The sequence below is a fragment of the Tupaia chinensis genome, unplaced genomic scaffold (assembly GCF_000334495.1).
Source record: "Tupaia chinensis unplaced genomic scaffold, TupChi_1.0 Scaffold000318_1, whole genome shotgun sequence".
Lineage (NCBI taxonomy): Eukaryota > Metazoa > Chordata > Mammalia > Scandentia > Tupaiidae > Tupaia > Tupaia belangeri.
The window spans coordinates 1376742-1402139 of record NW_006159811.1 but is presented as its reverse complement, the minus strand read 5'-3'; the positions used below and the strand labels follow the sequence as shown (position 1 = coordinate 1402139).

Sequence of the window (25398 nt, the reverse complement as noted above, 5' to 3'; positions counted from 1 at the left end):
AGCAGCCATTGATAATGGCTAGGCTTTAATGCCTAGCAAAATTAATTTTTTGGAGATTGCAAAATGATGATAATCTAGTTTTTTACTTACTAACTGAAATGATTTCAAAAAGAGACACGTCATTTGCTATTTGCTTACCTGTATTGTATATTCTAGTTTTGAGTCTTTCAAAGATCTCTTCCCTGAACTCCAGACTTGTATCTCCAACTTCCTATTACACATCTCTGCTTAGATGGCTAACAAACACTCAAGCTCATGTCCAAGCTAACCTTCCTGTGGTTTTCCATAAATTACTTTTCCAGTTTATCAGACCTAAAACCTTTGTTATCCCTGACTTCTTTTCTTTTCTTTTTCTTTCTTTCTTTTTTATTTTTAACATATCCAAATCCAATCCTTATGCAAGTCCCATTGCCTTTCCCTTTCAAATAGTAACCAAGCCACCATTATGTCTTGCCTGGGTTACCTGATACACAACTATTTTTCTCATTTTGTCTGATTGTTAACAATTACTATTTTTAAAAGTTTGATTTCATATTTTACAATTATTCAAAACATTTACATGGTTCCAAAGTCAAATCTAGCAAACAAGTTTCCTTTGAAAGTCTAATTTTCATTTCTTTCCTCTCCATGTTGTTCTCTCGTTCTCCCCCTACACTGATAAATATTTTGAACAAGTTATTGGTGTTTCATTTTCCTTTTTTTCCCCCTATAAGAAATACATTCTATAAAAGTACAAGAAGACTTGAAAGAGTTTGTAGGAAAATGGAATTGAAGTACAAGTTTATTTTGGTACAAAAACATTTTGAAGTCCACACATAGATTTTTCATAATACTCATTTTCCATGAACTTTTTGGAGCCCCCTTGTACCTTATAGAAAAATGGTCTGGAATTTGGAGTGATCGGGATAAGACACACTTTAGCATAAAATGGTAAGTTGAATTCCCCTCTCCCCAGTTGATCTTGCTCTAGAGAATATTTAGTATGGGTAGTTTACAGCTTTTAAAATCTAATCTATCATAATTAAAGTCCAAGAGATGCCAAAATGAAAATTAAACTATAGGAATAATAAAAATCAGTGAACATAACGTTTTCTGTTTAATCAGAATCTTGATTCAGTCTTGGAATGTGAGTGACTTATCTCAAAGTCATTTCAAATATATTTATAAAATATATATATAAAATCAGATTATTAGTTTTCTCTTTAACGTAATTTATTTTCATTGGTGCAATTTTAAATGCATATTTAAGTTTCATAGACTTTTTTTTTCTTTTTGTTTTTGCTATAGGGCGCGTGCACTCGCCAGAAAGACAGAGAGACAGAAAGCGAGAAATCGCCCCCCAGGGGGGATGGCCACGCCACAATCCCTTCTCCTCCATTCTCCTCTCGGGATCTTGGGCACACACGCACATGCGCCTGGCGTGAGTTTAAGCCACCAGGTCTGGGACTCGAACCGCAGTTAACTACATGGAGTCCAGTGACATAGCCATTACGCTGACTGCTGGTCCCAGTTTCATAGACTTTAGATTTAACATAATTTTCTTTAGTATTTGAAATATATTTAAAAAAAGTCTTCCAATCACTCGTTTATAAAAAGATATCTGTATAACTTTAGACCAATAAGGAAAGCTTGAAAAAGGAAATTAAATTCTGTGTAAGTACCTAATTTCTTCAATATTATGTAAATAAATGTATTCTCTTCAAAGCTATATCTACCATACGCTCTCTATTGATGGAATTACTTACTTATGTGCTACAGACAATGCCTTGGATACTGTGACACCACCAGAATTTCTGGAACAAGTAAGTCATTTTATACTACATGTAGGAATTTTTCAGTTACTAAAATTATGAAGTCTCAGAAGCCAGTTGGCAGCATAGTGGTTAGGACGCTAAACTCCCACATGGCTGACTGTGATTTGAGTCCCAGACCTGGCAGCTTGCTCTCTTACTTTCCCTCTCTCTCTTTCACTGTCTCTGATGAGTGCATGAGCCCTATAGCAAATTCTAAAATAATAATAATAAATATAAATAATTATTCTTAAAAAGAATTATAAAAAAATTATGAAGTCTCTTTTATAGTTCATTAGTGAAAGTGTCATTAACCAAAAGCAGATTACTCATCTCCTGTCGATAAAGAACCATTAATCACATTCGGATATCTCTTTCCTTCATCCCTCATGTGTCTCCTGGTTCCATATTTCCCCTAAATGTAAAGCCAGGGTAAAGCCAGGTCTACAGAGACCAACCAATCAGATATATTGATATACTTGATAAAAAGCCTTTTTTCTCAGTTTGTCTGATTTTTAACAAATACTATTTTTTCAAGTTTGATTTCATAATATCTTTTTTTTCTTTTTTTGGAGAGGTTTTTGCTATAGGGCATGTGCGCTCGCGAGAGAGACAGAGAGACAGAAAGCAAGAAATCACCCCCCAGGGGGGATGGCCATGCCGCAATCTCTTCTCCTCCATTCTCCTCTCAGGATCTTGGGCCCACACGCACACGCATCCGACGTGAGTTTAAGCCACCGGGTCCAAGACTCGAACCGCGGTCAACTACATGGAAGTCCAGCGACATAGCCATTACGCTAACTGCTGGTTGATTTCATAATATCTTATAATTATACAAAAAATTTATATGGTTCCAAAGTCAATTCTCTTTATATTATATTTTTAAGAATAAGAAAGAGGGCCAGCCCCATTGTCTAGTGGTTAAAGGAACTAGATCTCACATGGCCAACTGAAGTTATATCCTGGCCCCAGCAGCTTGAAAAATATGCCAGCACAGTTGATGTATGCTCAGAATCTTGACAAGGTGGAAAAATGCAAGAGAAGAGATTGTGGCATGACCACACTCTTTTTGGGAGGGTGCTTTCTCCCTACCTCTATATCTCTGTCTCTCTGTAGTAAGTACATATACCCTCTGGCAATTAAAAAGAGAAAGGAAGAAAGGAAGACTAACATTTAGGGTACTTTCTCAATAGAACATGTATTTAATTTTTAAAAGAGTTATACACATGAAGGAGATAAGTGATGAAAAAATTTTGAGGCCAATTTCTAAAGACATTTCTGTTAGAGTACATGAACCAATTATAAGAGTTAAATGAAAGAAATACTGTTTTTAGGGGCCGGCAAGTGGCATGGTGGTTAAAGGCACTGGACTTCCACATGGCCAACTGCAGATATGGTGGCTTGCTTTCTCACTTTCTCTCTCACTTTCTCTCATTCTGTCCCTCTCTGGTCAAATTAAATAAATAAATAAATAAATAAATGGATAAATAAAGTTAAATAAAAGGATTCTTTTAAAAAATTTGTAATTAAAAAAAGAAATATTGTTTTTAAATCAAGACACACTATCATTAAAGAAAGTTAAACTGGGGCTGGCAGGTGGTGTGGTGGTTAAAGTCACAGGACTCCAACATGGCCAACCATGGTTCAAGTCCGGACCTAGAGACTTGCTTCCTCTCTCTCTCTCTCTCTCTCTCTCTCTCTCTCTCTCTCTCTCTCTCTCTCTCCTTTTCTCTCTCTCTCTCTCTCTTTCTATCTTTTACTCTGTCCCTCTCTGGTCAAATTAAAATAAATGAATAAGTAAATAAAGTTAAAAAAAATTTAAGCTGAGTTTGCCAGTAAATTATGATAGAGTATTTAATGTGTATGTATTTATGTAAATACATGAGATTTTATAAATTTCTTAAAGGGTATTTAACCTTCTCAATAGATATTACCAATTTTTCAAATCATCACAAATTTAATCTCTAACCAAAAGGAGGCATCACAAAAGGCATTCTTAGAGACAGACAGGAGCTAAGCTGGTAAAAATCACACTAACAATTTTGTGGTCCAGATGGTATATATGTTTCTTATTTTAAACAGCAAATGAGGGACCAGCTTCTATGGCACAGTCAGTAGTGTACTGGACAACAGAGCTGGAAGCCATATGCCAGTCTCAGTTTGAGTCCCCAGCCCTGTGAGCCTGATAACACACTGGGTAAGTGCACACTTGCTCAGCATCCAGGAGGGCTGAAGCACCGGAAGAAGGAGAGCTCAGCATAAAATGAGCCCCATAAAGGATGCCTCTCCCTGTTTCTCTGTCTCTGTCTCTGTCTCTCTCTCTCATGCATGCAAGCATGCACTCTATCATGATCTTTTTCCAGTATAAAATAAAAAAGAGGGGGTCTGCCCCATAGTACAGCAGTAAAGTGCTACACAGAGGAAGCTGGACCCCACATGGCTAACCAAGTTTCAAGCTCTAGCCCCAGGGAACTTAAAAAACACACTAGGTGCTCATGCACATGCCTAGAATCTAGATAAGATGCAGAATGGGAGGAGATAGGACTGTGGTGTGAGTAGGCCTCAGTGGGGAGTAATACCATGCATGCTTTCTCTCTCACACAGACACATACACATACTCCCATGTACACACAACTTCTGGCACTTAAAAAAGAAATAAGGGAGGGAACCAGCAGTTAGCGTAATGGCTATGTCGCTGGACTCCCACGTAGTCGACCGCGGTTCGCGTCCCAGACCTGGTGGCTTAAAACTCATGCCGGGCGCGTGTGCGTGTGTGCCCAAGATCCCGAGAGGAGAATGGAGGAGAAGGGATTGCGGCGTGACCATCCCCCCTGGGGGGTGATTTCTCGCTTTCTGTCTCTCTGTCTCTCTCTGTCTGTCTGGCGAGCGCACGCACCCTATAGCGAAAACCTCTCAAAAAAAAAAAATAATAATAAGTAAGGGAGACAGCAGGTCATCTGACTTTTGAGCGGTTACTGTATATTCCCAACCGACAAAAGAGAGAATTAAAAATGAGTGATGTTGAGGAAGGCAAGATTTTTGTTCAGAAGTGTGCCCAGTGCCACACCATGGAAAAGGGAGGCAAGCACAAGACTGGCCCAAATCTCCATGGTCTATTTGGGTGGAAGACAGGTCAGGCCACTGGATTTTCTTGTGCAGATGCCAACAAGAACAAAGGCATTACCTGGGGAGAAGATACACAGATGGAGTATTTGGAAAATCCCAAGAAGTACATCCCTGGTACAAAAATGATCTTCACTGGCATTAAAAAGAAGTCAGAAAGAGCAGAGTTGATAGCTTATCTTAAAAAAACTACTAATGAGTGGGACCAACAGATGATGTGGTGGTTAAGACCCTGAACAGTCCCACATGGCTGACCGCAGTTCAAGTCCTGGACCTGGTGGCTTGCTTTCTCAATTTCAATTTCCATCAATTTCCATGTGTGTGTGTGTGTGTGTGTGTGTGTGTGTGTCTATGGTCAAATTAAAATAAATGACAGAATAAATAAAATTAAATAAATAATTCTTTTAAAAAAAAATCTACTAATGAGTAATAGGTGACCACTGCCTTATATATGACAAAACAGAAATGTCTCACCTTTTTAATGTGTACCATATTTTAATTGATCTCCTACACCAGAACTCAGATCATGAATGGCTGACAGGTTATTTTTGTTGGACAATCCTGATTTAAATAAGACAGGCTTGTGGTTAAATTAACATTGTTTTTTTTTTTTTAATTTTGATAGTAATTTTAGTTCAGTAAGTGCTCTCACTATTTTTGCCCTTTCTGAAGATATATTTAGTAATTCATTAGTGATGCTCATATTTCTACAAAGATGGTGAATACCATCTCAAAGCCTACTGGAGAATAGTTTTATTTAGGCTTATATGTAACTGGTTATATGAATATATAAATGCTGGCAAAATCCCTTCACTTCTCAAAACTAAGCAGACTCACCTGTGTTTTAATTTGTGTTTATTAACCTGTTAAGGCAAAAACTGAAGATAAGGTGGTGATGTCTACTTTATATATTTGGTCCTTACCATTTTAATTCGAATTCCCTTTATCCAAAACACTGCCTTTTACTTATTGAAAGACATTTTAGTGTGGTTTATGTATACTATCAAATAAAGAATATGTAACTCTTCAAAAAAAAAAAAAAGAAGGGACCAGCATGTGGCGTAATGGTTACATCACTGGACTCCCACATAGTCAACCGCAGTTTCAGTCCTGGACCCAGCAGTTAAAACTCATCCTGGGCACATGTGCATGCATGCCCAAAATCCCTAGAGAAGAATGGATAAAGGATTGCAATGTGACCATCCCCCCAGGTGGAGGGATTTCTCACTTTCTGTCTCTGTCTCTGCAGCGAGCACACATGTCCTATACCAAAAATCTCTCAAAAAAAAAAAAAAAAGTAAATGAGGCCCAGCCACAGCAGCTTAAGCTTGGTGCTAAGACCGCACAGGAAGCCCAGATTTGTTTTTCAGCCCAACCTAAATAGGCCAACTATAGGGGTGCATATCTGCAGTTCTAGTTAACTAGGAGGCTGAGATGGCAAAATCAATGTGGTGAGACTCTGTCAAAAATCTCTGTGTGTGGGACGAGCAGTTGGCGTAATGGCTATGTCACTAGACTCCCACATAGTTGACCACGGTTCGCATCTTGAACCCAGTGGCTTAAACTCATGCCGGGCACATGTGTGTGCGTGCCCAAGATCCCGAGAGGAGAATGGAGGAGAAGGGATTGTGCTGTGGCCATTCCCCCCTGGGGGGTGATTTCTCACTTTCCGTCTCTCTGTCTCTCTCTGGCGAGTGCACGCACCCTGTAGCAAAATCTCTGTATGTATCTCTCATTTTAGAAAAGAAAGTTATACTGGGCCAGCAGGTAGTATAGTGGTTAAGACGCTATAGTCCCACATGTCAACCATGTTCAGATCCTCAACTCAGTGGCTTGAGATGCACAGCAAGCGTGTGTGCACACATGCCCAAAATCCGGAGAGGAGAGTGGAGGAGAAGAGATTGCGACATGGCCATCCCCCCACCCTCCACCCCCCGAGGTGATTTCTCACTTTGAAAAAAGAAAATGATACTGACCTTCCAATTTTTTTATAAATATATAATTTAGTATAAATGTATTAATGGAAGAATAAGTAATCTATGCTATAATTACTGATAATTATCCCCCAGTCACCTTCATGAGTCATGCATATATTTTTACTTTTTGGTATACTGATTTGCTTTAACACAGTTCAAACCGTAACCATCTATAGAGTCAAAGATGAAAGGCCTGAGTATTATCATTCACTCTGCACAATTGCTAGAGTCTAGATGCTAAACCTGTTAGCCATTTAAATAAATATTCCATTAATTTGTTTTCTTTCTACCCATTATGACAAAAATCTCAATTTGGGGACCAGCGGTTGGTGTAATGGCTATGTCGCTGGACTCCCATGTAGTCAACCAGGGTTTGAGTCCCGGACCTGGTGGCTTAAACTCACGCCGGGCATGTGTGCGTGCATGCCCAAGATCCCAAGAGGAGGATGGAGGAGAAGGGATTGCAGCGTGGCTATCCCCCCTGGGGGGGGATTTCTCGCTTTCTGTCTCTCCATCTCTCTCTTTCTGTCCGGCGAGTGCACGCTCCTTATAGAAAAACCTCTCCAAAAAAAAAAAAAACTCAATTTTACCACCTTTCCAAAATCAGGTGACACAAAATTGCTAACCACATACTTTTTACCATCACTTCCGAGAAATACAACATTATGTACAAATAGTTGTCAGAATTCTTTCTTGAGATTTTGAAATGCCCTATAACTACGATTTGAAAAGACAGTATCATAGCATTTAGTTTGCTTTGTTCTGTTATTGTTTTTAGGGTTTTTTTTTAAAAAGAATTATTTTGGGGGGACCAGCAGGTGGCAAGGTGGTTAAGGTGCTGGACACTCCCACATGGCCGACCATGGTTTGAGTCCCGGACCTGGTGGCGTGCTTTTCTCGCTTTTCCTCTCTCTCTCTCTCTGTGTCTCTCTGTTCAAATTAAAATAAATGAATGAATAAATTAAATAAAATAATTTTTAAAAAAGAATTATTTTTTATTTAACTTTATTTGTTTACTTGTTTTATTTTAATTTGACCAGAGAGAAAAAGTGAGAAGGCAAGTCTCCAGGTCTGGGACTTAAACCAGTTAACCTTGTGGGAGTTCAGTGCCCTTAACCACCATACCAGCTGCCACCCCCTTAAGAGAGAGTTTTACTATAGGACACATGCGCTCACCAGAGAGACAGAGAGACAACAAGAAATCACCTCCTACAGCGGATGGCCACACCACAGTCCCTTCTCCAGTCTCCTTTTGGGATTTTGGGCACACACGCACATGTGTTCTACATGAGTTTTAAGACGCCGGGTCTGACACTCGAACTGTCGACTGCATGGGAGTCCATTGACATAGCCATTACACCATCTGTTGGTCCCATGTTTTGTTATTGCTGAATGAATGGCAGAAGGGGGAAATGAAAGTACTGTTTATAAAATATTGTGGGTTTCTATATTCTCTTGTCTGCCAGAAGTAAGCATGTGCTCTCACCCTCAAATCCTTGGGATTACCACAGAGTCAAGGTAGCGCCTGCAGTCACACCGTGTGAGGCTCTATCTGTGCAGCAGCAGTGGATAAGGTAGGCAGACGCAGTTTTCATAAATCCTGCCTCTTTAAACAGAAAGGATGCCATGCCACCAAAAACCCAGCGGTGTTGTAGTTTCTTTTATTTTCAGGTTCCTGCCAGACATTGCTTCCAATGAATGTTTCTTCTGCAATTGTCCAGTTGAAATTATCTCCATGAGTTAAATATTTCCATTAATTTCCCCAGGTTAGTGATATTTTTGCAAGAAATCCTTCGATGCCACCAGAACATTTCTCCCCTTCAAATGCAGTTGCTGCAGATTTTCAACAAGTATTAGCAAAGTATATGGTATGTAACCTCAAATTGTACTCCTAAATGTAATTAGTATTACAGCTGACTTACCTTCTGGGAGTTAGGAGGTAAGACCTGTAAAAGTTAATGCAGGTTATCTCTACATGATGATGAGGAATGATATCCATGAATATTAAGTTAATAAGTAGGAAGTTAGTATGGCATACTATTATTTATCATTCTTAATGCAACAATTTCAGGAAGAGGGAATAAATACAAATATATATATTTGTTTACTTATAGTTTAAAAAAAAAAGCAGAGAAGAACAGCAGGTGGCATGGTAGTTAAGGTGCTGTATCCCACATGGCCCACTGTGCAGTTCAAGTCCTGGACCCAGCAGCTTGAAAAGCACACTGGGAGCATGTGCATGTGTGCCCAAAATCCCAAAAAGAAAATGGAGGAGGGACTGCAGCAAAGCCATCCCGGCTGAGGAGTTATTACTTTCCTTCTCTGTCTCTCTCTGGCAAGCACATATGCCCTATGGCAATTTTAAAAAGGGGGGGGCAAGGAAAGCATAAATGAAAAGTATTTTGGTGGTTACCTAGGCGGGGATGGGGAAAGAAAGAAGAGTTGAAGTGACAGGAATAGAAACTAGGCCTTTCTGTATGAAATATTTTGCAAATTTTGCTTTGGAACCATGCAAATGTTTACATCATTATAAAATATTAAATTTTAAAATCTGGGGCCAGTAGGTGGCGTGGTATTCAAGGATGCTGGACTCCCATATGGCCAACTGTGGTTCAAGTCCCGAACTTGGCAGCTTTCTTTCTCTCTGTGTGTCTCTCTCTCTGGTCAAATTGAAAGAAAGAAAGAGAAAGAAAAAGAGAAGGAGAAAGACAAAGAGAGAGAAAGAAAGAGAGAGAGGAAGAGAGGAAGGAAGGAAGGAAGGAAGGAAGGAAGGAAGTAAGGAAGGAAGAAAGAAAGAAAGAAAGAAAGAAAAAATAATTTAAAAATATATTAAATTTTAAAATCTAAAAGAAGTTCCTAGTAAATTAAATAAGACAGTCACAAAAAAAAATAAAAAATAAAAAAATAAACACTGTATGACTTCACTTACATAAATAGTCAAATTCATAGAGATGAAAGGTACGATGGTGGTTGCCAGGGGGTGGGAGCAGGAAAGAATAGGCAGTTAGTGCTTAATGTATACCTTCTCAGTTCAAGAAGATTGAAAAAACTTCTGGAGCTGGATAGTGGTGATAGTTGCACAACACTGTAAATGTACTTACTGTCACTTAAAAGTTGTTAAAATGGGGGCCAGCAGATGGCGTGGTGGTTAAGGGCGCCAGCCTCCCATGTGGCTGACTGCGGTTTGAGTCCTGGATCTGGCAGGTTGCTTTCTCACTTTCTCTCTCTGTCCCTCTCTGATAAAATTACAATAAATAAATAAATGGATAAATAAAGTTAAATCATTATTTTATTTAAAAAGTTGAAATAGTAATTAATGTTATTTGTATTTTACTATTATAAATTTTTTATTTAATATCTAAAATTCAAAAGTAAATTTTTTTAAAAAGTGTGTATTGAGGGCCCAACAGGTGGCATAGGGGTTAAGGCCCTGGACTCCCACGCGGCTGACCATGGTTGGAGTCTGAGACCCAGAGGCTTGAAATATATTGTGCATGTGTATGCACATGTCCAAAATCCCAAGAGAAGAATGGAGGTGAAGGGATTGTAGCATGGCTGATTTCTCACTTTCTGTCTCTCTGGCGAATGCACATGCCCTACAGCAAAAATCTCTCAAAAAAAAATAAATAAATAGTGTATTGAGTTAATAACTTAACAGAGTGAAAATGTATTTCAGGTGACTCTAAACACAGTAAATTGTTTGTATATTCCTAGTGGGATTATTCCCTAATGAAAGAAAGAACGAAAAATTAATCTCAAAGTTTTTATTTATTTATTTATTTTTGAGAGGTGTTTTGCTATAGGGCGCGTGCGCTCACCAGACAGAGAGAAAGACAGAGAGACAGAAAGCGAGAAATCACCCCCCAGGAGGGATGGCCATGCCACAATCCCTTCTCCTCCATTCTCCTCTTGGGATCTTGGGCACGCACGCACACGCACTCAGCGTGAGTTTTAAGCCACTGGGTCTGGGACGTGAACCGCGGTCGACTATGTGGGAGTCCAGCGACGTAGCCATTACACTAACTGCTGGTCCCTCGAAGTTTTTATTTTTAAGAGTCACATTGTTACTAACAACATTAGAGGAATCAACAGATGGCATAATGGTTATGTTGCTGGACTTCCATGTAGTCAACCACAGTTCGAGTCCCAGACCCAATGGCTTAAACCTCACACCAGGCATGTGTGTGTGTGTGTGTGTGGGTGGGTGGGTGTGCACACGCGTGTCCAGGATCCCGAGAGAATCGAGAAGGGATTGCAGCATGGCCATTCCCTATAGTAAAAACCTCTATCTTAAAAAAAAAAAAAAAAGTAGTAACATTAGGGGCTAACTCTGTAGATCAGTGATTAAGGGAGCCATATTCCACATGATCAACCTGTTCAAATCCCAGCCCTGGCAACCTGAAAAACATACTGAGGTGGCCAGCAGAGGGCAGGGTGGTTAAGGCACTGGACTCCCACATGGCCAACTGCGGTTTGAGTCCTGGGGGCTTTTTTTCTCATTTTTTCTCTCTCTCTTTCATTCTCTATGTCTCTCTCTGGTGAGTTCATGTGCCCTACAGAAAATTTTAAAACTAGTAACAAATAAAATTAAATATATCTATTAAAAAAAAAGGAGAGAGAAAAAGAAAAGGAAAACACACTGGCTATATGTGTGTGTGTCTGTGTGTGTGTGTGTGTGTCTGTGTGTGTGTGTGTGTGTGTGTGTGTGCGCGCGCGCGCCCATAATCTCAACAGGATGGAGAAATGGAGAAGCAGTTGTGGCATGACCACACCCCACTGTGTGTGTTGGTGTGGGGGCAGGGCAGGGGGAGGTGCGTTCTCTCTGTCTTTCTCACTGTTTCTTGGCCTCTTCCTGGGGAATACACACACCCTCTGGCGGTTAAAAAGAAAAGGAAGGAGAAAAGGGAGGGAGGGAGAAAGAAGGAAAGATGGATCTATGAAGCCATCCAAAGACATAGAGGAAACTTAAATGTGTATCACTAAGTGAAAGAAGCCAATCTGAAAAGGCTATATACTATACGGTTCCAACTATGTGATATTCTGTGAAAAGCAAACTATGGAGACAGTTTATGGGTTTTTTTCTTTTGAGAGATTTTTGCCTTAGGGCACATGTGCTCACCCAAAAGACAGAGACAGACAGAAAGTAAGAAATCCCCCCCAGGAGGGATGGCCACACCATAACCCCATCTCCTCCATTCTCTTGGGATTTTGGACACGCACACACATGCACCTGGCATTGAGTTTTATGTCTCCGAGTCTGGGACTCACAGCAGTCAACTACATGGAAGTCCAGCCATGTAACCATTACGCCATCTACTGGTCCCCTCCCAACTCTTTTAGAAAAGATTAAGGTGGGACAATTTAAGGTATAAATGATTCCTTATGCTGAAATACAAGTGAAATGTACCTTTGACACAATTTAAAGGCACATCCTTTTTCCCAATTTTAGTAATATATTAATGCTATAATGTATTTCATTTATAAAGAGTAAAATTTGTATTATATTTCACTTGATATAGATGAAATACAATACAACCCAAGATGACGGCACTATTTCCGTAACGAGGAGTCAAGAGACTGATGTAAAAAAGGTTATGGCACAAAATATTGATACAATTTTGGAAAGAGAAGCAGCATTGAATGTCTTCCTTGATAGAACAGATGATCTCCAAACAACTGTAAGTGATTCACACCTCTGTTGATGTCCAAACAGAGCTCAAAATCACAGGATTTCTGCCCTTGATACAAGTTGCGAAAAAACACTCCAGGCATGCTGTGAGATAATTCTATGTCACCAATTCAGGGCTTTCTCAAAAAAATCCTTGGAAGGGCAGGCAGGCAGTGTGGTGGTTAAGGGCACTGGATTTCCACATGGCCAACTGTGGTTCGAGTCCCAGACCTGGCAGCTTGCTTTCTCACCTTCCCTCTCTCTCTCATTCTGTCCTTCTCTGGTCAAATTAAAATAAATAAATAAAGCTGAATAAAATAATTGTTTAAAGAAAAAAATTTTGGAATGCAACTAAAATATTAAAAGAATAATTATAGAGACCAGCAGATGGTGTAGTAGTTACATTGCTGGACTACCACGGTTTGAGTCCCTGACTTTGCTACTTAAAACTCATGCCAGGCACATGTACGTGCATCCCAAAGATCCTGAGAGAAGAATGGAGGAGAAGGAATTGCTACATGGCCATTTCCCAGGGGTCGGGGGAGGGGTGATTTCTCACTTTCTGTCTCTGTCTCTCTGGTGAGCACACATCCTCTATAGGAAAAAACCTCTTTAAAAAAAATAATAATAATCCAAATAAGGAAACTTACCAAATTATTGGTGATTGTTTACGTAACAGCAAAATTCCTTACATTAAGAAACATACATATTAGTCAACAATAAATTGCAAGGGAAAAAAAAGAAAGGGAGAACTTATCTTAAAAATGAAATTAATGGGACCAGCAGTTGGCGTAATGACTATGTCGCTGGATTCCCATGTAGTCAACCAAGGTTCGAGTCCCGGACTCAGTGGCTTAAACTCACGTTGGGTGTGTGTGCATGCGTGCCCATGATCCCAAGAGGAGAATGGAGGAGAAGGGATTGCAATGTGGCCATCCCCCATCGGGGGTGATTTCTCACTTTCTGTCTGTCTCTCTCTTTCTGGCATGCACACGCACCCAATAGCAAAAACCTCTCCCCCACCCCCCCAAAAAATGAAATTAACAAGTATATCAATTGCACAGTATGGTCTGTATTTGGGTATTTATTCAAACAAGGTATAAAAATAAAAACTTACAACTTTGTAAGACAATGAGATATTTAAACTCTGGCTGGATATTAGGTGACATTCACGAATTAGTCGTTTTGTCATAATGGTATTGTGATTATGTTTCAAGAGTCATTACTTATTATAAAGACTTATATTAAATTGTTTATGGTCGAAATTATATCATATCTGGCATTTGCTTCAAAATAACTGAAGAAAAAGCAAGAAGTGGAAAGTAGGATGGGTATAAATGAAACAAAATTGGCCATGAATTGATCATTATTAAAATTGGATATTGATTCATTCTATTCATCTGCCTACTCTTGTATGTGTTTGAAATTTTCTCGTAGAAAATAGTTTGGGGCAAGTCCCATTAGCGTAGTGGTTAAGGAAGCCAGATCCCACATGGCCGACCAGGCTATTATAATCCCAGCCCTGATGCCTTGAAAAATAAGCCAGGTGCATGTACATGTGTGCCCCAAATCCTGACAGGATGGAGAAAAGGAAGAGACTGTTGAGTGACCACAACCCATTGAGGAGGGGATGCTTTATCCCTCTCCTTCTTTCTCTCTGTCGCTCCACCTCTTTCTGGTGTGCACACATGACCCTGTGTTATTTTAAAAAATACTAATTTGAAAAGTAGTTCTGATAGTTCCTTTAGAGCAGTTTCAATTCTATTTTAAACATCATTTCTAGAAATACAGCCATCATATAAAGCAAAGTATGTACATACCAAGTTCTGTTGATTCTACTTCCTAAATCTTTCTTTACCTTGGCTAATTGTTTTACTTTTTAAAAAATTAAGGTATTGTTTACATTTCATAATATTTTTCCATGTTAAGTGTACCATTTGATGAATGTGGTATTTGTATGCTGTGTGTAACTACAGTCAGTGTAAACCTAAAATCTTCCTTATGCCTTTTGAAGTTGACTCTTCCCCATCACTGATCCTAGTGAACCACTGACTTGCTGTCACTATAGTTTTACTTTTTCTAGAATGTTATATAAATAATCATATAGGACAGACTCTTTTATGTTTGACTTCATTCACTTAGCATGTTTTTTATATTCATTCATGCTGTCATGTGTTAATATTTCATTCCTTTCCATTTCTGAATAGTATTCCACAGAAGAGCTTTTTGGTAAATCCCCCTTCTGCCTTTCCCTGTGCTACTCACTGTCTTGCTCCAAGTGCTTGTCTGACTGTACTCACCACCCAGTTTAATTGTTCTATCTGTAGTTCACTTCACTCCAGTCATCCTCCACACTGGAATCAGAGTGACCTTTTAAAGGATATTTATATTGGGGCCAGCAGATGGTGTAGTGGTTGTCACTGAACTCCCACATGATCAATCGTGGTTCAAGTCCTGGGCCATGTGGCTTGAAAATCATGCCAGGTGTGTGTGTGTCTGCAAGTCCAAGATCCTTGGAAGAGAAAATCATGCCAGGTGTGTGTGTATGCATGTCCAGGATCCTAGGAAGAAAATGAGGGAGAAAAGATTGTAGCATGGCCATCCCCCTGGGGGATAATTTATCATTTTATGTCTGTCTCGTTCTCTGGTGAGTGCACACATCCTAAGGCAAAAAACTCTTAAAAATAGATAAATAAGAGTAAAGAAAATCTATGAGATCTATAGAACATAATTTTTAGAACGAATATTCTCATTATAGGAGTTACTGAAGAAATAAAGGAAGTTTTAGAAAAATTAATATTATTATTTTTTAGGTTTTTGCCATAGAGTTTGTACACTTATCAGAGAAAAACAGAGAGAGCAGAAGTAAGAAATCACCCCCGGAAGGGAGATGGCATACCACAATCTCTTTTCTTCCATTTTCCTCTCGAAATTTTGGGCATACACCTACATGTACCCAGCTTGTTTTTCAACTTGCCAAGCCCAGGACTAGAACCATGGTCAGCCCTATGGGAATCCACTGCCTTAACCACCACACCACTTGCTGACCTCTAGAAAAAATATTTTATGAAATTAAAATAATAAATAGCTGGAACCTAACCAAGTCATGGGAGAGATAGGGACATCTAGGTTAAGAAAGTTTAAAGATTCCCAAACAGAAGGCCATCTCTGTGGCCTGGTGATTAAGGTAGCCAGATCCCACATGGCTGACCATGTGGTTTGAGTTCTGGACCTAGTGGATTGAAATACATACTGGGTATGTGTGCATACATGGCCAGAATCCCAAGAAGGGAAAGATGGAGGAGAAGGGATTGTGTTGTGATCAATCCCATGGATGGTGCTTTCTCTTTTCCTTCTCTGTCTCTTTGGTGAGCTCAAGTTCCCTCCAGTAAAAAGTAAGAAAAAAAGAAAAAAGACAACAGATCAGAGAAGTTCAGACCCCAGGTACAATTAAGGCCACAGCAATCAGTATATTAAAATCAGATGGACTAAATGAAAAAACTACATATAGAATATGGCTACGATTCCTGTAACCTCTCTCCCACTCACCTTCGTCCAGGCTGGAGATTAGAGGATTACTCTCTAGGAAAACTGACAAGACCAAGAAAAAGATTATAGATAGCTCCTGGTCAGGTCCACATCATATTATTCTACAGTGACGTTCACCTAATGACAGACTTCATTCTTCCATATTGAATGTCTAGTCCCCATTTTGGAAAATCAGCAACATAGATTATGAGACATTTGAGGAAAGTCTATAATTTGACAAAAGACCAGAAGAAAAAGGGGGTGGGAGAAGGAACTCAGACAAAACAGATAATGCAAGAGCAAAAGAAAGTTTCATTTTAAAGAAGTTTTTGTTTTGTTTTGTTTTGTCTTTTCTGAGCCAGCTGTGATGTGGTGGTTAAGACAGCAGGATCCCACATAGTTAACTGTATGGTTCCAATGTCAGACCGTGCAGCTTGAGAAACATGCCAGACATGTGTGCATATATGCCCAAAATTGAGAGGAGAATGGAGGAGAGGGGATTGCAGTGTGGGCATCCTGCAGTGTGACCATCCCCACAGCAAGACTTTCTCACTCCACCTTCCCGCCCCCCACCGCAAGCACACATGCCCTATGACAAGTTTTTTTTTTTATTATCTTTTTCTAATTTCTTGAGAGAAATGGTAGAAGACAGTAGAGCCCCAAAACAAGAACCGAAAGCTATATGAAAGTTTAATCCTAGAACAAAAAGATCACTTTTTTCTTTTTTAAGAAAGAGATTTTTGCTACAGGGCCCATTCGTTCACCAGAGAGACAGATAGAGACAAAGACAAAAAGCAAGAGGGCATACATACACATGCACCCAGCATGAGTTTGAAGTTGCTGAGTCCAGAATTTGAACTGTGGTCAACTATGTGGAAGTCCAGCAACATAACCATTATGCCATTTGCTGGTCCCCAAAAAAGAACTTTAATAAACTTTAAAAAAAAAAGTAAAAACGTTAAATTCACTATGGAATTATTATAATATAAAGTTAAGATAGAAACAACTGAAAGAGAAGGGGGGGGGCAGCCAGTGGTGTGGTGGTTAAGGCAGTGGGATCCATATGGCCAACTGCACAGTTTGAGTACCAGACCCAGCAATTTACAAAACATGCTGGGCACATGGGGCCTGTGTGCCCAAAGTCCTAAGAGAAGGGATTTCACCATCATTTTCCCCCCAAAGGGTGATTTTTCACTTTCTCTCTCTCTCTCTTTCTCTGTAGCAAGTGCATAACATGTTTATAGAAACACTAAAAAAAAAAGAAACAATGAGAGACAATGAGAGAGACATGATAAAGACAGAACTGATCTTAAAAGAATAACAAGCATTTCAGGAAAAGAATATGAAGAAATGAAGTAATACAAGAAAAATTCCTAGAACTAAATTTCTAGATTCATTGAACAAAAATCAGGACCATAGCAAGACATATAAATATTACAGAACATTAAAAAGAAAATATATATTATAAAGTCTTTGGAGAGAAAATAAAAAATAAAAATTAGCAAATTACAATGGTATCTAATAGCCCAATAGCAATACTGAAAACTAAAGAAAAATGGATGACTGCTTTCAAAATTCAGAGAGAAAAAGATTTCCAAATTCGATCTCTATAGCGAACTACCAACTCAATGTAAAGGTAGAATAAAGTCAGAAATATATCTGCCACTTACCCTTTCTGAGGAAGTTTATGGTAGATCATTTCCACCAGTAAGAGGGAATGAATCAAGAAAGACAGACGTGAGACTGACAAAAGACCCAAAACATGAGAAGGGATTCTCAGGATATCAGCAAAATAACCTCCCCAAATTAAAGCTATCTAGCAAACCTACAGCCCAACCAAACCAAATTGGAGCAGCCCAAAAGGCATTATTAGGAACTTCTTCAAGACAAAGCAAAAGTCCAACATAAGAGTGAGCCAAATGAAGGAATTTTTCAGCTCCTGTGGAGAGTGGGAATGAATCAAAGTTGGTAGATTAAAAACTAACAAATGAAAACATTATACATATACCATTAGCTATAATAAACAAGGGGTCTTGAAAAAGTTTTTATGAAAATGTGTATTATGAAACAGTATGCAAGGATTTCAAACATTTTTGCACCAAAATAAACTCATACTTAAGTTCCATTTTCCCACAAAGTTTTTAAGTCCTCTTGTATATTACCAGTTTTAGAGAAAGTAAAATTTAACAATGAAATTGGTTCAGCCCAATAGCACATTAGATAAGCCCTGTGCATAGGGAGCCAGATCCCACATGACCAACGCAATTTGAATTCCAGCCCCAGTGGCTTGAAAAACACACTAAGCCTGTGTGCATCCATGTCCCAAATTCTGATGGGATGAAGAAATGGAGAAAAAGGGATTGCAGCATGACCACAGCACAGTAGAGGGTGCCTTCTTGTTCTTTTAAATTTGCTAGATGTTCAGAGGTGGATAGAAAACACCCTCCAATAAGCATGATCATACCATAATCCCTTATCTTTTTCTCCATCCTGTAGGGATTTAGGACATGCACACACATGCACCTGGTGTATTTCAAGTTGAAGGAGCCAGGACCGACCCTTCTGGTCAGCCCTATGGGATCCAGCTCCCTTAACCACTAGGCGACAGAGCCTACCTGCAGGTGAGAGGGGTGTTCTTTCTCACAATTCCATGTACCTTCTGGCAGTTAAAATAATAACAGTTGGGGGCAGCAGGTAGCATGGTAGAAAAGGCGCTGGACTCCCACATGGCAGACCATGGTTCAAGCCCTGGACCTAGCTGCTTTCTCACTTTCTCTCTGGTCAAATTTAAAAATAATAATAAATTCTTTTTTAAAAATAAATAGTAATAGTAAAATCAATGATTGGTATACTATTAGCTCTGGAAAAAAAAAGTTATACATTAAATTCAATGCTCCATGACTCAGTGAATATGATTTTGATTAATAAGGATGTATGTTCAGAGAATGAGGGTTGGAGAATACAGTAAAGGCTAAGTCCTCTTTTCCATCTTGGCTTGAAAAACACACTAAGCCTGTGTGCATCCATGTCCCAAATTCTGATGGGATGAAGAAATGGAGAAAAAGGGATTGCAGCATGACCACAGCACAGTAGAGGGTGCCTTCTTGTTCTTTTAAATTTGCTAGATGTTCAGAGGTGGATAGAAAACACCCTCCAATAAGCATGATCATACCATAATCCCTTATCTTTTTCTCCATCCTGTAGGGATTTAGGACATGCACACACATGCACCTGGTGTATTTCAAGTTGAAGGAGCCAGGACCGACCCTTCTGGTCAGCCCTATGGGATCCAGCTCCCTTAACCACTAGGCGACAGAGCCTACCTGCAGGTGAGAGGGGTGTTCTTTCTCACAATTCCATGTACCTTCTGGCAGTTAAAATAATAACAGTTGGGGGCAGCAGGTAGCATGGTAGAAAAGGCGCTGGACTCCCACATGGCAGACCATGGTTCAAGCCCTGGACCTAGCTGCTTTCTCACTTTCTCTCTGGTCAAATTTAAAAATAATAATAAATTCTTTTTTAAAAATAAATAGTAATAGTAAAATCAATGATTGGTATACTATTAGCTCTGGAAAAAAAAAGTTATACATTAAATTCAATGCTCCATGACTCAGTGAATATGATTTTGATTAATAAGGATGTATGTTCAGAGAATGAGGGTTGGAGAATACAGTAAAGGCTAAGTCCTCTTTTCCATCATTAAAAACATAAAAATCAAGAAATACACATGGCAGAGAAAAACTATTTCCAAGAAAAATAAACACCTGACATACATTGAACAAATTATTGCACACGCACTACATGTTAGACACTGTTCTAGGTCAGGGTTTCTCGACCTCAGTGTATTTCCAACTTGTGAGGGACTTTCCTATGCATGGTAGAATATTTAGAGGATCCCTGGCTTCCATCCACTACTAGTAGGACACCCTCTATTGGGACCATCAAAAGTGTCTTTAGACATTGACAAATGTCTCCTGGAGGGCAAAATAGCTCCCCAGTTGAGAACCATTGTTTTCAGTAATAGAGATACAAGGAACAAAAACAGACAAAAGGAACTGAAAGTGGTTCCTGAGAAATAGGTATAAGGTTAATGAAGGAAATTGTTTTAGCCTTGTACGCTTCTGGGTTTTCAAGCTACATACTACTTAATAAAAAGAAAGCAAATCATCTAAAAGAATATAAGACCATTTATACAATAATTAAAATTTGGGGGCCAACCCCATGCTCTAGTGGTTAAGAGTGCTGAATTCTACATGGCTGACTGAGCAGTTCAAATCCCAGCCCCAGTGGCTTGAAATACACACCAGCACATGTGCATGCATGCCCAAATCCTGACAGGATGGAGAAATGTAAGTGAAGGAATTGCAGTATGACCACACCCCACTGGGTGTGTTTCTCCCACCCAAATCCCGCCCTGTCTCTTTCTCTCCCTGGCAAGAGCACATATTCTGACAATTTTTTAAAAACTGTACACAAGGCAGTACAGTCATGTAATTCCAGATTTGAATTCCAGTTACCCACCACTTGCCAGCTATATAACTTGGGCAAGTAACCTAAACTTTTGTGAGCCTCGTTTTCTTCAATGTTAGAAAATAAGAATACTCGGGACCAGCAGTTAGTGTAATGGCTATGTCGCTGGACTCCCACGTAGTCGACCGCGGTTTGAGTCCCAGACCCAATGACTTAAACTCACACCGGGCGCGTGTGCGTGCATGCCCAAGATCCCGAGAGGAGAATGGAGGAGAAGGGATTGTGGCGTGGCCATCCCCCCTGGGGGGTGATTTCTCGCTTTCTATCTCTCTGTCTCTGTCTGGCAAGCGCACATGCCCTATAGCAAAAAACTCTCCAAAAAAAAAATAAGAATCCTCAAGATTATTTTGAGTATCACATATTATGCAAAAACACATACAAGTATAATGCATGTTACATAGTACCTGCACCTACAGTACTCAATACGTTTTAACAGCCTGAAAAGTACACCCAGTCACCTGGCTTCTACATGCCAGATCCTTGGGAATAATCAACAGTGTCTTGGGTATATAATCCTGGGGCTCCCATAAATTGTCATTAGGATCATTGAGGCCATCTGAGGGGCAACTGGGATCTATGCCACTTCCAACATGCAAGTGACCACACATGCTGACTTTGCCCTTGAAAGTCACCATATATATTGAGAATAAAAAAGCTGATCTCATTAGTTTTATTTCTTAGGCAAGTGACAGAAGCAGAAGTCCATGTAAGTGGCAATCAATTTATATCATCACTTTATGAGAAGCATTTATTTCTTTAAAAAAGGATTTACAATTTTGTGTGGCTTTTTAAAAAATTTCTTCTCCAGCCCACCTTGAATTGTTTTTTTTTTTTTTTTGGAGAGATTTTTGCTATAGGGCGCGTGCGCTCACCAGACAGACAGAGACATAGAGACAGAAAGCGAGAAATCACCCCCCAGAGGGGATGGTCACGCTGCAATCCCTTCTCCTCCATTCTCCTCTCAGGATCTTGGGCACGCACGCACACGTGCCCGGCGTGAGTTCTAAGCCACCGGGTCCGGGACGCGAACCGCGGTCGACTATGTGGGAGTCCAGCGACATAGCCATTACTCTAACTGCTGGTTCCCGAATTCTGTTGTTTTTACATGTTAGCAGAAGCTATTTTATTTAGGTTTAACTAGATATGACATGCATTTTTTTTTGTATAAGGCACTCGACAAGTCATTTACTCACCAAAAGTGTTAAGCATAATTGCAGATTAATTTATTCAAATAAGCAGTCTAGATATACTACATTCAATACCTCAATAACAATCTGGGGTACTATACTGGTAGGTATTATTATGGCCATTTTACAGATTTATTCATTCATTCAACAAATATTTATTGAACACCTGTTACGTGTCATACACTGTTCCATGTGGGAAATCGAGCAGTGAACGAATAGGTAAAAATCCCTAATTTCATAGAGCTTACATTTTACACAAATAATTATACATTTACATGATGTTAGGTAAGAGATAAGAGAAAAATTAAGTACTGAAAGGGGAAAGGATTTCTGGAATGGAGATAAAGGTGGCAATTTTAAATAAGATTGTAAGGGATGGTATTAAGTTGATCCAAAAGTAATTACAATTTTGCATTGTTGAAATTTGCTGTTTGTTATTGGATACATTATTTATTTTCGGAGGTTTTTGCCTTAAGGCACGCGTGCTCACCAGAGAGAGACAGACACAGTGAGAAAGTGGCCACGCTGCAATCCCTTCTCCTCTTGGGATTTTGGGCACATACACACACACACATCCAGCGTGATTTTGAAGCCACCAGATCCGGGATTTAAACTGCAGTCAGCCATGTGGGAGTCCAGTGACATAACTGCTACGCCATCTGCTGGTCCCAATACTGGATATATTGTTAAGTAAATGCAGTTATGTTATACATCATCTCACTGTCTATTTCTCACTTTTTTCTGGCTAATGACTTATTACTCGCTCTTTATATTTATTTTAGACTATGGAAATGATGTTAGACAAAAAGCAAAGTCCAGGGATCTTCTAACATGTGTTCAAAATGGGTTGTAAAACAGCAGAAGCAGTTTGCAGCATCAACAAATTTTAAAAATAAATAAAATAAAATAAAATAAATGAATGGGGACCAGCAGGTGGCGTGGTGATTAAGGCGCTGGACACTCCCACATGGCCGACCAGGGTTCAAGTCCTGAATCTGGTGGCTTGCTTTCTCACTTCCTCTCTCTCTCACTCTCAACCTCTGTCTCCCATTCTCAACCTCTGTCTCCCTCTGATCAAATTATAAATAAATAAATAAATAAATAAATAAATAAATAAATAAATAAATAAATAAAATGCATTTAGTCAAGGAACTACTAACGAATGTGTAGTGGTGGTTCAGTAAGGTTTTACAAGGGAGACAAGAGCCTTGAAGATGATGCGTGTAGAGGCCAGTCATCGGAAGTTGACAATAACCAACTGAAAGCAATCATCAAAACTGATCCTTATACAGCTACATGAGAAATTACCAAAGTACTCAACAACAACCATTATTCGGCATTTGAAACAAATTGGAAAGGTGAAAAAGCTCGATAAGTGGATGCTTCATGTGCTGACCAAAAAAGAATCATTTTGAAGTGTAGTCTTCTCTTATTCTACACTACAACAAACCATATCTGGATCAGACTGCGCCATGCAAAGGAAAGTGGATTTTATGTAGCAACCAGTAATGACAAGCTCAGTGGTCAGACCGAGAAGAAGCTCCAAAGCATTTCCCAAAGCATAACTTGCATGAAAAAAAGGTCATGGTCACTGTCTGGTGTTACCTGATTCACTAGACCTTTCTGAATCCCAACAAAACCATTACATCTGAAAAGTATGCTCAGCAAATCAATGAGATACATCAAGAACTGCAACACCTGCAGCTGGCACTGGTCAACAGAAGGGCCCAGTTCTTCTCCATGGCAATGCCTGGCCACACATCACATAACCAATGCTTCGAAAGTTGAACGAATTGGGCTACAAAGTTTTGCCTCATCTGACACATTCACCTGACTTCTTGCAAGCCAACTATCACTTCTTCAAACATCTTAACAACTTTTTGCAGGAAAAACACTTCCACAAACAGCAGGATGCACAAGATGTTCCCAAGAGTTCATGGAATCCCGAAGCATAGATCTTATGCTACAGGGAAAAAAAAAAAAAAACTTATTTCTCGTTGGCAAAAATATGTTGATTGTAATGGTTCCTATTTTTGATTAATAAAGTTTGATTCCAGCTATTTAAAATTCATGATCTGATACTGCAATTGCTTTTAGACATGAAAATGAGGAAATAGGCTCAAAGAATTAAAACTTGCTCAAGGTCACAAAGTTAATAAAAACTGCAGCTGAACGGTAAGACAGGCACCTGGAACCATGGTGCATCACTTATAAAAGCCGCTGAGTCTTACAACTTTTAGCGGCCCTAGTCTAGGTGGTACAGTCCGTAGTGTAGTAGACTACAGTGCTGGAAGCCACAAGAACTGGCCAAGTCAGCCTGATACACGACTGTGTAGACTGAGCTAGAGGGCTAGGGAAAACACTGTAATGTGCAATCCTGTCGAGGGGCGCATGCTAGCGCTCTCTCTCTCTCTCTCTCTCTCTTGCATGAACACATGCTTCACTGAAAAGACAGGCAGGCTTCTTGGAGACTGGTCAAAACCAACCAAGCTACATCTTTCAGATAGTTCTGATAAATACCAGCATGTGCCCAATATCCAGAAATGTCTAAAAAAACAAACAAACAAACAAAAACACACAACTTAAATTTGTGCTTATTTTTATTTCAGGCCAAAGAATTCCAAAAAACAAGAAATACCCCTAGGAAGATATGGTGGAAATACTTCAAAAGGATTGCAATTATCACCACAGCAATTCTCCTTTCAGTCATTATCATTCTTTTAAGTCCAAATGTAATACCAACCTGATCATCCTCCTCTCCATCACCGACAGATACCAATAAATTGTTACATGTAGAGTTCAACAACTATCAGTTATGAACTAATCCTCTAGTGGTAGGATTAAGAAAAGCTTGGAATTATTTCCTTGTCTCTCGACTCTTACCTCCATGCCTCAATTTCTGTAGTCCCATTTATTCTTTTCCACTCTTCTACTTCTCCAGCCTCTCCTTTTGTTAACAGCACAAACCCTAGAATCAGCCTGCCAAGATCCTACTTTCAGTTCTGCAATATACTGTTTACTTCAGACAAGTACTTAACCTGTGCCCTGTTTTCTCACTTAGAGCTAATAATAAATTTACTGAATAGAGATCTTACATCTCCCGTGTACGTAGTAAATACTGTTTAAATGTTAACTATTACTATGAAAAATTGTATTATGACATTGCTTAAATCTGTACTTTCTCCTTACCCAGAAAACACCTTGACCTTAAAATACCCTTAGAAACAAAAGAGGCTTAAAAATATTGTCGAGAGATACACACTCTACTTCTCCTACATATTAAATTTAAAGTGAAAATTCAGACCATGTTGTATATGAGGCATATCCTGTGTAAGGATGCAAAAAAATTAGCTGTATTGGGATCAGCAGTTGGTGTAATGACTGTCACTGGACTCCCACATAGTTGACCGTAGTTCAAGTCTGGGACCTGGTGGTTTAAACTCAAGCCAGGCACGTGTGCGTGCGTACATGCCCAAGATCCTGAGAGAATGGAGAAGGGATTGCAGTGTGGCCATCTCCCTGGGGACTGATTTCTCACTTACTGTCTCTCTATCTCTGTTTCTGGCCAGCACACACACCCTATAGCAAAAATGTCT

The 25398-nt window shown here is 39.4% G+C and overlaps 1 protein-coding gene and 1 pseudogene across 1 annotated transcript in view; both read left to right on the top strand.

The window, feature by feature from the left end:
* The window catches only part of LOC102489491 (vesicle-associated membrane protein 714), a 29103-nt gene extending 4000 nt beyond the window's left edge, over positions 1 to 25103 (top strand). Inside the window, exons 3-6 of the mRNA XM_006151452.3 lie at positions 1706 to 1802; positions 8656 to 8757; positions 12409 to 12567; positions 24412 to 25103. Coding sequence (XP_006151514.1) covers positions 1706 to 1802; positions 8656 to 8757; positions 12409 to 12567; positions 24412 to 24549 — 496 coding nt within the window. The 3' untranslated portion in view covers positions 24550 to 25103. The remainder of the gene's footprint in view (positions 1 to 1705; positions 1803 to 8655; positions 8758 to 12408; positions 12568 to 24411) is intronic.
* On the top strand, positions 4802 to 8633 carry LOC102469575 (cytochrome c, somatic pseudogene; annotated as a pseudogene).
* Positions 25104 to 25398: the final 295 nt, after the last annotated feature.